The sequence below is a fragment of the Ischnura elegans genome (genome assembly GCF_921293095.1).
Source record: "Ischnura elegans chromosome 13 unlocalized genomic scaffold, ioIscEleg1.1 SUPER_13_unloc_1, whole genome shotgun sequence".
In the NCBI taxonomy this organism is placed as follows: Eukaryota; Metazoa; Arthropoda; class Insecta; order Odonata; family Coenagrionidae; genus Ischnura; species Ischnura elegans.
Window position 1 is genome coordinate 11,298,613 of NW_025791657.1, and position 14,870 is coordinate 11,313,482.

The following is a 14,870-nucleotide window of genomic DNA, read 5'->3' on the forward strand; positions in this document are numbered from 1 at the left end:
CACCTTGAGTGCGGCATGACGTGATATCACGTCATGGTGCGCTATCCCCTGGTGCTGATGACGTGATATCACGTCATGCGTACCCCGAGGGTTCCGGCCCTCCGTAAGAGCTCGGTTCAGTTCTATTATGACATTTTGCCCCCCTAAGTTGCTCAGCAGGGATCTAGCAGTGCATTTGTGAACGCCGTTTCAAGCAACCTTTCCTGGGAGGATCGGGAGAAATTTTTTCTTTTATCTTAAGGTAAGCCAATTTCCATTCATTTTCTCCCCTGTGTTTTATGCTATTATTTTTATTTATTTCCATTAATGCGTGAGTATGACAAATTTTATTTGAGTTTTATTTTACAAATCATAAGTATTTACTAACTGGAACTTACTCATGTGTGTTTATTAATTTTTTTATTCTGTTTTAATAATGTTTAGCGAGAATATAGATTTTTTCCATCCTTCCTTTTTTTCTTCTTGCGAGCCTTTCATTTTTCGAACCTTTATTGTCTGATGTTAATAAGTTTTATTCAATTAATATATGAAGTACTGTGATTAGTTAAACTTTAATGTAAATTCGAAAATGCCATTACATTTTTTTATGCAACGTAACATATCTCTAACTTTTGCACCCTTCCTTTGTTTGTCAGTGCAACTCCTAAGCAGGGAGGGGATCGACAAGCGGCAATATTACGAGAGTGAAGGAAGTTATTTACGGAAAAAGTGTAAGTTATTTATTATATTTATTGTTGATATATGTATATTATGCACTTATAAACATTCTTATTATAATTGCAAATAACTGTTTGCACATTATCCCATCAATTGGCGAAAAAGTGCTAAGGAGTTACTTTATAAAAATGCTTTTATTTTCTCGATAACCGTGAAATCAATGGCTTATGGGTGCTTTCAATTCTTTGTCTCGCTATTGTGAATATTTACCTCCTAAACATAGTTTTACATTAGTAAAGCTGTTTGTAGCATTTCAGCTTTGACCTATTTCACCGAGAGTGTTTACTTTGATCCTGTTACTTATCGGAATTTAAAAAAAAATACAATGTATTTATTGCAGATGGTACGGAAGCGAGGAGTAAAACGGAAAATTTTTCATGCTGGCCGGTAGTCGATGCCGCCTGAAAGAGGTGAAATTCTCTATTCATCAGCTTTTGTAGATGATCAGCAGTCTTCGACCTTCCATCAGGACCTGCAGCCATCGACGTCGAGGGAGGAAACCTCCGCCAGGGCACAAACATTTCCTTCTTAGCTTTCTGCCTTCTCTAGAAGAATGTACACGAAGAAGGGGGAGCTCCTGAAAGAGAGCGGGATTAGGCATTCTCTGAAGACTCCGAGCTAGAAATTAGAGAGGAGGAGGGTGGGGAGGAGGTTGAACCCTCACAGTCAGGTACTCCGATGCCTCCTTCTAAGCCAGATCCCTTTATGTCAATCACTGGCCCATCCCCTTTGTCCTATTCTTTCCTGAACCCTCTAACAATACCGTCCGTCCTTTGCGGTGGACCTTTAGTTCAGTGACCCCTCAAAATATCACTTTCATAGAAAACCCAGCTCTCACCACTCCACCCCCTTCCAACGACCCAAGTGTTTTTTGCGTCTCCTTTTCCCAGACACCCTCTTTCGTATACAGACATACTTTCTCATAATCTTCGAAAGAATAGGTTAGGAATTGGAAACAATTGACCTATGAAGAGTTTTACTTTCATAGGCCTATTATTTCACAAGGTAAGTATTCCTATAACCAATATATCCGACTTATGGAGCATTGCTATCTTGTTTGACCTGCTTTGCTTTCGGATATACATGAGTCGTGATGGATGCTTTAGCATTCTTCAAGCCCTACATTTTTCAGCGAATACCGGCCCAAACGATTCAGAGCCTGAGTATTTCCTCTAAAAAAATCCGTCCCTTTTAGATTCATTTCACTCCTCCATTGATTCCCTAATAATTCCTTCCCGAAAGCTATGCACGCTTTTTCATTTATCCTGAACCCGCCGGAAAGATTTCCCTTATAAATTCCGTCTTTCTGTCATTAGATCCTTTATTCTTCCATCCCACATTCCTTATCCAAAGCCACTTTTACCATCAATATCTCAATCTCACTTCCCTTAACTCATCCAAGAGGAAGGTGGCAGAAAGAAAAATCGATGGTGTAAGTATTGCACTTTTGCGGTGTAAGCACTCTTGGGCATAGGAAAGAGACCGGAGATATCTACATTGGCTGCTAGGTCTCCTTTACTCTGTCCCGAGCTTTTTTCTTTTCTTCATAAGAAGGCATAAATAGTATTATATATTTTTGTATCATATATTGCAATAGTATTATAGGTTAAATATATTGTTATAAAATTTGTGAGAGAGGTATTTCCTACATTGGTAAAACATACATGACTGTACGTAGTGGTATATAATATATAATTTAAAAATGGTCATCATTTCGATTGTATTGAATTTGCTTTGGGTAAATAAAATATTTTTTTTTCATGTTATGTGCTCCTTTTTTCAATAGTCTAGGGCTCTTACATAAATAAGAAGTAACTAGAGATTTCCTAGCACGATGGAATTAGTCTTTCCCTCGTGTAATTAGAAAGAAGACGTATCGTTGCTTTCGGTAATCGGGTAAGTAATGCTGCAAATCTATTCCTAGCAATACGTATTATAGAATGGTTTACTCGAATTGATATTATTACGCACCAAATGAAAAAACATTATTGCGGTAAAAATTTACATCATTTTCAGATTTTCGCAGAATATTCGTAGTAAGAACCGCGATACGTGGCCTAAATGAAGATTACTTGTAAGATGTTTGCTTGCAAATACCATTAGTTCCAGTTTTTATGCATTAATTTCTAACTCGGTAACATCATATTGAAAAATATGTTATTGGCTTGAGTTCAGAAGATAGTAATGAGGAAGTTATGGGTTGATTATTTCTGTTTCCACATCCATTTTTATTTTGGCAACGGAGCCTATACCCCAATGACCTTAAAAGGACACATATCAGCAAAATCTTTCCCCATACCTTCCCCATCTTTTTGATGTGCCGATGGTACTTCCAAAAAGTTTATTCATAGTTCTCAAAAGTGGACCGACTAAATCTTACTATCACCCCTCGCTTCATCTCCGTACCCCCTCCAACCTTAGAACAGCCGGCAGGAGTGGTGCTCATCAAGAAACACCCTAATACACCGTCGGAAAATAATCTCGAAAGCAGAGTGCCACCCATCTCAAGCACCTGCAGAAAAGGGAATACATAATGGTATGTGAAAACCATTTTTGTTAAATATGTGATGCTTACGGGTGGTCGTATGGGAAGAAAGGAATTGGAGCTGAAAACATGAAACGAGTGAAGGAATTTGTGACGAGAATAGTGGCTTCAGAAGAAAATGTAGAAATTATTCAATATTATCGAACCCTACCCCGATACTTAGGATTACTAGTGCAAGGAATACGCCGAAATATCTTGCGCAGAATTACCATCACAATCAAACAGCTGTTCACGGCGATTCCTTGTACTTATAACTTGCATTATATCCATCTAAGCCAAAAATTTCCCTATGGCAGTGGCAAAATACCAATGGCGATACCAGTAGAGCATAACAAATTCATTTTCCTCGTATTTTTTTGGATACATAGCGCAGAAAAAAAATTGTAAGAAACGGTGGCGCGGGGAAAAATCCGACAGTATGCAACCCGCATTACGTTAATATCCCGCTGTGCGGGTGACGTGATATCACGTCATAAATAAAAAAATTCATTGCTAACAAATTAGGGCCAAGAAAATTTTTTCATTATTTTTTCCAGCTCATTTGGCACCCATGCATGCGTTTTGCATTAAAAAACGACAGCCGCACCGGGGGTCGATTTTGAGTTTTACATGGTCAGCATTGAAAGTGTTAAGTGTTTTCAAAATGACTTGTTTAGAATCGGACGCCCCACACAGCACATCGTTGCCAGAGGACGTCCGCTGCGCGTCCGTCGCGTCCTCTCAGTGTCCGCGGATTTTCAGGACAGCCAGAGGACATCCGCCGGCTGTCCTGGCCATCCGTCCGCACACTGTCCTATCTTGGATGTCCAGCGGATGTCCAGCTAGTGTCCCATTATGCAGGGTTTCGGAGTTTTGGTTTCCTCTTAAAACACTCACCTCCTCAAGGAGGAACTCCGAGAGAAAGTCTCGAGATCCTCCTCCGAGTAGGGAGTATAGGAGAAGGGAGAAAGAAAAAAAACTCTCTCTCGTTTCTGAAGCCAGAATACTTCCTCCCGATCGAGGAAGAGGAAATTTTTCGTGGAGGAAGAGTTATTTTGAGGATTATTTTAGGTAACCAAGTGTAATCCTCTTGTTGGAGTGTGGACTCTGGGAGGAAATTATAAACTATTTAACGAAAAAAAAATTTGACATTTTTACCGCTTCTATAGTTTAAGAACAACAAATGTACGCTATTTTTAAGTTTTACATTGTTTATAACAATTAATTAAGTTTAAACAAAGTTAGCAACAATTTAAGTAACATTTACGAGCGTTAAAAATTTCTACATGCCTTACGGGTTAAACAACAACAATTGAACGAACTTATGACTCTCTACATTAGTTATAACAATTTTTAAATTTTTAACAAATTTAGCAACAATTTTAGCAATTTTCAAAAAATTAAAAATTTCCGCATGTTGTACGGTTGAGAAGCGTTGGATGAACAATAAACCCGTACTCTTTCATGATTATAAAAATTACTTAAATTTAGCAACTTTTACAAAAATTAACAACAGGAATAATGGAATTTATCGATTTTTACTGAAATTTTATATTATGTACCAATGTCCTGCCGACGTCGCGTAGCCGTCTCGGGGACATTCCATTCCTGCAGGTTAAATGAACTCTTTCAACTTATTGATTAATTAATATTTACTCTCTAGGGATTAAAAAATCTCAGAGGCGATTGATTGGAAAGTATTTAAATGAAACATAACGCTTTAAATTCATTTTAATTTTTAATGGTAAGAATTCTCCTAAAATTATCACGGCATCGATGGCCTCATTCCCAGATTAGACATTGTAATTGTCCAATTTAAGGATAGGCAATAGAAGGTAAGTACTGCCGTACCTTTACTTTATATTGAAATTCTAGATTTTTTGGTGGCGAACGAATTTTGAATCTACCGCTACTCCGCGATACCAGATTCTCCCATGTTTCTCCACATTCCTCCGTTCCTCCTTTCCAACAGAGGAACCGGAATGGTGGTTTGGCGGTTACAAAGATGCAGCTACATGTATTCCAAGTAAGTTTGATGTGACATCCAAATAATTTTTTCTTGGCGTTCACTGTCGGCAGTATAGTGTTTCCGCATGCTCCTTATATTTCTTATAACTCAGCCTGTAACATCTCGAGGAAAAATATGGCTCTGCTTGGAACAACATGACCGTCTCGGTAAAACCGTTACTTGGCAACTAAAGGTAGCGTCTTTTTCCGTTGTTCATGGTGAAATTTTCGCTTTTGTTCCTTGTTTACATGATATAATTTAAAGTGGAAGTTCTTGTACTATAGTCTCTGTACGCGAGAACGTATAGGAAATAATGTAAGTGCTAGCGTATAAAATAGAACCTGTTGTTTTGATAACGTAGGCTACGGCTGAATTTGTTGTCCGAACGGTCCGTTTGGTTCCGTTCCTAAATCAAATCAAGTAGGGTTCTTGGCAATAAATATAACTAGGAATTGACCCACATCTCGTGATATTAAAATATATATATATATATATATAACTAGGAATTGTACTTACGTGTAACCGGGGGATTTTGCAACACCTTATATGATTAATAGGTTTCACGTAAATTATTAATTCTTTGAAATCGGAGTACACCGTGTGATTTCTTTTGATATGTATATTCACGCACGCATCGAAAAAGAACATTAATGTTATGATAGGATGTTAGATCGTAGGTTTCCGCGGCGATGGTTTGATCTCTGCATTTCTCCAGGGTTTTCTTCCGCGTCAGATTGTTGGTTGACAACAGTTTCGCTGGCTATCCTGCCAGCGTCTTCAGGTCGAAGGGTTATGATAGGATATGGCGATTAAGGTTATGATAGGATAACCACCAATGTTTAGCCTTTTTACAAAAAGTTTTTATACTCTTTATCTGTTTGATGGAACTAGGTTAATAATTAAAGATTTTAGGTCCTAAATAAATAAATGATCTATTATATCAGTAAAGATAAGGCTTAGGGATTAAAAAATTACAATGCCGACGTAACTTTTATAGCGTTTAATATATTTTTTCTGCCCAACTTTGCTAACCTACTAAATTATAAACTAATTTAACTACAAACTAAGTAACTGTGCTATTAGTCATCCATGCATTTAATTTAGTGGAAACTATAGGACGACTGTAAGAAACTTGGGATGAATCTAAACAAGGTCTAATTATAAGTGATATATTGTGTAAACAAACCTTACGGCTATGTTACATGGTTCATTTATTTGCTCAAACTGCTGCATGAAATCTTATACCCAGAAAATAGAACTTGTGCATCTTTTCGTACAGCCATCGGTACACATTTTGGTGTAGAGTATCGTGAACCTGATATATTTACCTGGAGGCATTTACTGACTATAGCTTTCATGTAGTGGAGTTGAATAAAAATACCTTATCTGTATTTTATTTAGTTCCTATTTCTATTTATAAGTTTGTATGTCTCTCTTCTTATAATTGTCTGTATACTTATTTGTCTTCATTCTTTACAGATGTTGCTCTGAACCAGGACGATACAGCCACCAATTCTAGTGTGGAAGTTACAGTGAAGAGTTGGCTGGAACATGCTAAAGCAAGGCATGAGAGAGAGGTGTAAGTATTCGTTTGATTATTATATAGGTTTGGGCAAGGAGGAATAATTTTGGTCTGGATACTTTTTTCGCAAGTTGCTCCTGTTAACCTCTTCCCTACGCAGGGCGTGATTTCACGGCCTGTATTTTTCGAAGCAAATGGCCAAAGGCCGTGTTTTCACGGTTTCGCGGTCAAGAATGCCAAGTGGGTCCCGACCGTCATTAGGGTCCCTCGGCGCGAGAGGTCCGACCCTCTCCTATTGTCCGTGTGGGGATTACCTCGGCCCATTTCGGCTCTCAGTGTCCCACTCAAGGAAGGTGCTCATGGTCACTTATTTGTTTATAAGGTGGAATAACTAAAAACGTTCATGTTGCATTTATTGAAAATCAATGCGAGGAATAACATTCTGTATGTTCTGCTGATTGGTTCCAAATTTTAAACGGAATTCTAGCGTTCATATTAACGGAGTTGATCATCACCTAGAACAATTTTGGAGACGCTAAGGTTAGATGTTTAATTGTTATTTTTATAACTTACTAGCAAGTTTATAGGAGCGATATTGTAATGATTTACATCTTAAAATATACGTTACTCTTTAATTACATTCTAAGTGTACATTTGCGGTGAAATTCGACAGAATATCCTATTTAACTTCTATGAAAAAAAGCCCTCGTAATGTAATAAAATTTGATTCTCTCAGTTCTTTGTCGTGAGCCAAAATTACAGCGGCTATTTTTAATAACCTCTTACCAACCTTTAAATACAAAGGTATTATAAACGAATTTTGCTATAAATACTGATTAATGCATATCCTAAAAATTCGTAAATTTAATGTACCAATAGGGAATGTTATAATACGTAGACACATGTTGTGAGAAGCATTCCATACCATTGCAGGAATAAGAACTGCTCTACCCAGGTTATTACTCTCATATTGTAAGTACTCTCATTGGTGTAAGTATTGTCCTACTGAAATATATACGTGGAAGATGATAACCTCACTCTTCTCGGAAAAGCTCATTTGGCAATGATATAGTGCCGTTTTGCTGAAAACCCTAAAAATAACCGTAGAACTTCGTTTAAAAGTTCTACAGGCATTGCAAAATGAAAGGAATACATTGATGAACTGACATTTAATGCAACAGTAACAATTAAAAAAATTAAAATTGCACTGGCAATAATAAACTGACCGCAAAAGTACGCCGGGATTAACTGCCTTCGGGGAAAAGGGTCGAGGATTATATTTGCCCAGTTGCCGAGGAAAGGGTACCTGGTCAGTCCCAAGCCGAAAAAAAAAACTCCGTACAGGGCGAAAGCAACTTCCCGCGAAAGAGCTCGGCGCGAAAAGGTTAAGGGAGCTCATATAAAGTAAATTTAAATAATTATTGAACATCTTGTAATACAAGGTTCACCCTTCCATGCTAAAGGTAGAGAAAATAGTATTGTTATGTATTATTTTCAGATGTAGATTCCACTACCAAGTAATTCAAACATTTGAAAACAATTTTTGTTCTGCATATGGGAGGTATAATTACCAAAAACATGGTTGAAAAGGATCTCATGCTCTATAAAAGTTCGATGTATAACACCTGTAGAACTTAAGAATGGGATAACTTATTCAACAGGGATGGTAGTTGCACAGTACTACAGAAGCTACTATTTTCTAGTAGCTCTAGCTAACTAAGATGTTTTGAAGTAGGTGTTGTTGTAGGAGCTATAGAAATTTCAGTAGCTCACAGCAGGCTTTAGCTGCTATTCACCTGTTATGTCTCTGTCGAAATGTGAATATTGCCAGTGAGCTAGGTTTTCACTTTTGCCTCGATACCAGACTACATTAGAAGATCTATTTTAATTATTAAGATTGGAAGAATTCGGAGATCTAAATCATGGAATGGCCTTAACTACAGCAAGTTTTTGCTAGTTTTTCAAAGTTTCTATTTTTTTAAGTTGCATCTCGGCCAATGCAGCTAAGTGGTTTGTGTGCCAAATCAGTGTGGCTATTTTCACACTAATCCCAAGAGATCTAGTCCACTTAAACTTCCTCCTTTAAATTTTCTAGTTTCCTTTACTCCTATATCATATTCAGCTCCTCTGCATTAGTCTTCCTTAGCTCCAGCTTATGTAACACAATTCACTCTAGTGTAGTCATAATCTTCAAGAAGAGACCAATTGTTCAGAAATATTATCCTCCATTTGAATGCTTTTTCCAATATCTTTTTCGAGACCTCTACTTAGCTGTCTGGCAAGGATGGATCAAAGAATTTTTTTCTAGATGGTGCACCAGGGTCTAACAGGCAAACAGTCTTCTCATATTTGGGATTAAAATCTAGTTCAACAATTGTTCTATGAAAAATGTTCTTAATCATAATGTATACATTACTAACATATTAATATTTTTACTCAAAATCTTTTCTTATTTAAGAACAAGAAAAAGTTAAAGAAAAGTTTGTAAAATGTATTCAGCCTCTAATGGACAGGTTTCCTAATTTTGAAACCTTAAGAATGTTAAACACGTGACTAATAAGACTATAGCGTCCTGTCTTATGTAATCTGCTTGTTACGTACAAGATACAATTTCTTGCTACAATGAAATGTTTATATACTTCATTATTACAGGAGCAGTGCAGGAGAGCATGACCGCTGAAAAAGATGTGGAGGTTGCCATCCAAAACTGGCTAAGGCACGCCAAGGAGCGGTTGCAGGGGAAGAAGAAAATTTAATAATATGTATGTAGTTTCTTGCATTGTATTATTTTAAGAAGCCAAATAAATATTGTGCATGGAATTGATGCCTTATTTATTTAAATTCTTGTCTGGACCTATTATTTATTTGTATCGAACAAAATGCAATCCTAACCTAAACGTGTCCTCAAGGTGTCCAGAGCGGACAATTTCAGGTCGTCCATAGGCCACCTTTTTTACTGACATGCGGACTTGCAGCGGACATCATTTTGTATGAATTCGGCTGTCCGTAGGATGTCCATAGGCCACTTGGCGGACAATCACCGGATGTCCGAAAGGTGTCCGTGTGCTGTGTGGGGCAAAGCTGAGAAATTTTTCTGGCATTAATTGCTTTAGGGTGAGTACTTTCGTTTATTCTCTTTTGAAGACAGGTGCATGGTATGTTTCGGAAAATGTTAAGTGAGAGTCTTTGGTTTGTGTCGACAGCAGTAAGAAACCGAGGAGAAACATTATTTGTGGACTAAACTTGTTATAGCAGTTGTTTGATTGGATTAAGTCAAAGTTGTGATTGATTATTCACTTGATGCCACGACTTGATAAATAGAATGTTTTATGACTTCTTGAAGGTGGTAAATCCAACTTTATCTTAAAAATTACTTGAATTAGAGAAAAAAATAAATGGAGCATTATTTTTGTCAATTGATGATATTGGAGAACTTTAAAGGCCGTCGTACATGGTTGACGTAATAGTGAAATTAGCCCAGTTCCCCGCAAGCTGTGTTTCTCAATCTGTGACTCCATGCAAAGTGCTTGTCACCTTGCAGTTGATGATTCAGTGGTGATAAGTAAAGACGTTTTGTTGTCTGATTCAACTGTTTGTTTGTAAAGCAATCATAGCTTACAATGTGAGGCATTCAAGTTCGCCAACTCTAAAAAGGTAATCCACCCACTACGCTATTAAACAATCCCATTTAACCCGCGGTAGAACACGCTTTTATTGTGACGCGGTAGCACGCGGGGCGGGGAAAAGACCGACTGGTTGTATACGGCTAAATAAACACTAATAAGCACTACGTTTATTTGACAGGATCTGTTGAAAAACTATTTAACATAAGAATCATATGCATGTTAAGATAGCAACATAGACAACTTAAAAGAAAATTTTCTGATTACAAGAAAAACATTGCTAGTTACAACTCGCAATCAGTCAGTGCTCCCGGCAAATGAGTTTTTTACACGTATCGCATGCTGTCTTTGTTTTTCTATTTTTTTAGATGGGCAGTAAGCACATCGGCCATCAGCATGGCATCTCATGTTATCGCCTCTCTCAGGTAAACCCAATATATCCCGTAACCGGAGTCGCACAGATAATTTGATATTTTGCTGTTTCTCCTTTTTCAGCATGTAATCTCTAGTCAAATGTTTATGTATTCAAATACTCCCTCCTACTGACCGATTTCCCTGAGTTTGTTTTGTAAATAACAATGCCATTGATCGTGCCAATGCTCAACAAGGTAAAAAATATTGTTAGCGGCCATCGGCATGATATGCGAGAGACACTGTAATTGGACTGTAAACGGTCTGATACCTCTACACCACCTTTTGTGGAGTTGTAATACATTACAATTTCAGGTTTGTTTGTTTGAGGATCCACAATGTCATCTCGATGCATTATTGACCAGAGCAATACAACTTTGTAAGGTTTAGGTTTGTATGGTGCTAGCGTCATTTCTTTTTGAAAACCAAAAATACTTTTTCCAACTATTCTATCTTTCGACTTAGTGATAAACATGGGTGGAATCTCTGTCTTATTTTTTCTTATCGTTCCTACTGTTGTTAGACCATTTTTTAGAAGATGAAGTGCTAACGGGTAGGACATGAACCAGTTATCAAGGATGACATTTCTTCCAGTATTATAAATATACTGAACCAGTCTTTTTACAACTGAGTCTAGCTTGTAATCAATTTTATCTGGCCCCTGGTTTTGTTTTCCAAGGTACACTTCCATATTACCGGTGTAAAATGTTTTCGCATCACAACAGGCAAATATTTTTATCCCATACTTAGACGGCTTGTTCGGCATATAAACACGGAAACTACATCTACCCTGGAATTGTGGAAGCATCTCACCTACTGTAACTGCTTCGCTCATACTGTCATTATTCCGGCAATTACTGACAAAAGTTAATAATATGTCCCTAATTGGGAAAAACTTGTCTTTTTTCTTCAATTCATTTCTTTCATCAATGTTATCAAATCTCAACATTCTCAGCAAAATTTTAAATCTATTTACACTCATTACAAGTATAAAATATTCTGTTCCTGTTCTATCAGCTCTCCACGGATCAAAAATATTTTTATGGTTGTACTTATGCACCCCAGCTAAATACAACAATCCCAAAAGGGCCTTCAGTTCCATTAGGTCCGTTTCCTTGGCATCCCTTTGACGCAGAAATCTACCCTGCACACTTCGAATTTTTATGTTTGTGAAGGATACAATATCTGATATTATTTTATCAGGAAAAAAAATTTGCCAAGAACCCAAAATATCCGATACATTTCCTGCCTAACCCACAGGTCCAGGTAGACGTTTCAGCAAATTGCATCGCTCAACTCTGCATCTTTTTGATGGCTTCACAGCAGACCACTCGGTCACACCGTTTTTTCCCATGAAGGAAGAATCTCTTGTCGCGGGCAGTTGCTCATCCTCACCTTCCTCAGAAAATGACTTGTGGTCCGACTGGTAAATGGGGCTGTCGCATTCCTCTTCGTCAATCTCGCTCAAATTTGCAAATTCCTCTTCACTCGCACTGTCAAGCAATTCCAGTATATAATGTCTATCAGGCTCACTCATGGTCGGGAGTCGTATGCCCGGCGTTTTGATTCCTTATTGAAAAAGAGAGGTATTTATGGCATATTTATGAACACATATCAATAGATATGACACTACAATTGTGACATTCATCTGCGAATGTAAATTTACAATTACTTACAGTTGTAATTACTTCGGCGAGGTTCACTGGTACAGGGCGTTGGACACTAGGTAGGGATCACCAAATGGAACTAGCGTATGCTTCCCTCACGAGTTCTTTTCAGGCTGAATCGGAGAGAAATATGTACCCAAAGGTCGAACCAAGAGAGGTACACTCACCCATAGCTAAGTCATCCTCTCCTGCGACATTGTAATGGGCTAACAAATGTAGCGAAACAGCAATGTAAACTGAGAGATTGATCGAGTCGAGTCTCAAAAACTCCGTAAGCAGACATTGTAACGCGAAGGCACCGGCTGGGACTCGACCGTAATGAAGTAAAATGTAATACAAAGATTCTTTTTTATGTTTACGGACTGTAACTTGAAAAGAACTCAGAAATAGTAGATTAGATTAAGTGTCGAACAGAGGGGGCCACAGTGTGCCGAGTAGGAAATTTTTTTTCAAACAGGCGGGGAATCGCCGCCCACGCGTGCCATTGCGGGTTAATATATTTACTCACTTGGGTAACCTTAGCATGTTAAAATGAACAAAAAATCTCCTACTGGCTCCTGCTAATTGTGAGTGTGATCTGAAGTGGAGCTGTAAGTTAGTGTCCAATCATAGGCCCAACTGCGCATAAACAAAATGTGAATCCTTGAGGTTTTCTTTATTTATAAGAAATCATACCTGATGACGGTTCAAAATCTGCTGTTATAACAAATTTTATGAAATTCCTAGGTTCTTTTTTATGAATACCAGGTGAGATATGCACTGAATGTGATTTTACTGTTTATTTCATTTTCATGATGGTTTTTGTGGTGAAATACCATATTTTATTAATTGAGTTGGTTAAACTATATAACAGCCTTCACAATCGTGGTTTGCCATATGATATCCTGCATTTTTAGGGGTTGTTGAGGAAAGTTTTTTTTTGTGTAATTTTGACACTGAGTATTTTGATAACTTCAATATATTTTGAGGTCTGTTTTTTTAACTTAAATATTTTTTTCAGATAGAATTTTTGTTAGATATTTGCCTTTTCAGGAAAGGTTTCAGTAAGTGTTTCTTTGTAGAGGGAATGGGTTGTTTTTCCACTTTGTAAGTAAATTTTGTTTAATGAATTTTTAGTATGTAGTCAGAAATTATCTTTCGACCACAGAATTGAATGAATTTGTTGTTTTAGTCTTTTTTTCTGTTATACTTTCAATGTTATGCAGATTTATTTGGCGAAGAACTTTTTCACCTAAATCTGGAGCTCAAATAGCATTTTAACTGTATTTATTTAACCGTGTGATGAGATTTCAAAATTAAAAGAATCTCCTAAATTATTAAGGTTTCATCCACCAGACTATTGATGTGGAGCTGTCAGAATTTCTTAGATTCTTGTTTACCTTATATGTTGTGCCGTTCTCTATTCTGTGTATTGGCTGTTCAGGCATTGCTCTCTTACCCGTTAAAATTGGTCCAAAGTATCTCTAACTGCCTTCTCTTCTATGATGTTGTGTGACTTTGAGCATTTTCTTCTCCTCTTTTGCACTTTCTCTCCCATATCTCCCAGCTCTCCCATCAAGGATCAGGCTGATGATTTCATAATTTTCCGCCTCAGGAAGTGGCCAACATATGGGATAAACCTCTTCTATCCCAGAGTTCATTTTTGAGCACACATATACGAGAGGTCAATTATATTAAAAATGAATCACAAACATATACTACATGAAAGATTCACATTTTAAGACACCATTGTCGAAAGCATTTATTTTCCTCTTCCATTGCCCCAAGGATGTTGTAATACAGCTATATGTGAACTGAGTATACCAATTATTTTCCTGCCTAATTTGGTTTCAGCAGCTGTTTAGCTTTTGAGTTATTAATTAAGAGACACGTCAATTTTTATGCAAATGCTTGGATATCACATTGAAAATCCTATTTCATGAATATTAGGAGTATGCTTCATTTGTTGACATTGAAGGATGTGAGTTTATCACAGTTACTTTTGCACAGAGTATCCAAGGGGATGAGGCAGCTGAAGACGAGTTGGGGTCTTATGCTGACACAAAAGACTTCGTTGAAGATGAGGTACCAGGCACCTCAAATCTCACTTGCTCAGTCCAAAGGACTGAAATATACATTCCTTTGCCAGACTCCCATCAATCCAGAGCTAATATGTTGGTAAGTTTTATTCTCATCCACAGTGAAACCCTAGTTAAATGAACTTAATTTATAGATATTTACTAGGTTCAAGATGAAATTCGTTTAGCCCAGTGTAACTGAATGCATTTCTACGGGAAGTCACCCTTGCTTGTGTGACTATGGAGAACAGATGCCATGAGGCGAAAAAACGAGGACATCACCCTATTAAAAAAGAGATAAGAGGAAAAGTAGGTCACTTGAAAAATAACGTCAATTTTAT

At 37.4% G+C, this 14,870-nt stretch overlaps 1 protein-coding gene across 1 annotated transcript in view; it reads left to right on the forward strand.

The window, feature by feature from the left end:
- Positions 1–9,852: 9,852 nt before the first annotated feature.
- LOC124172423 overlaps positions 9,853–14,870 on the forward strand; it is a 28,521-nt gene continuing 23,503 nt past the window's right edge. The window contains exons 1-2 of the mRNA XM_046551863.1: positions 9,853–9,885; positions 14,462–14,629. Coding sequence (XP_046407819.1) covers positions 14,624–14,629 — 6 coding nt within the window. The 5' untranslated portion in view covers positions 9,853–9,885; positions 14,462–14,623. The remainder of the gene's footprint in view (positions 9,886–14,461; positions 14,630–14,870) is intronic.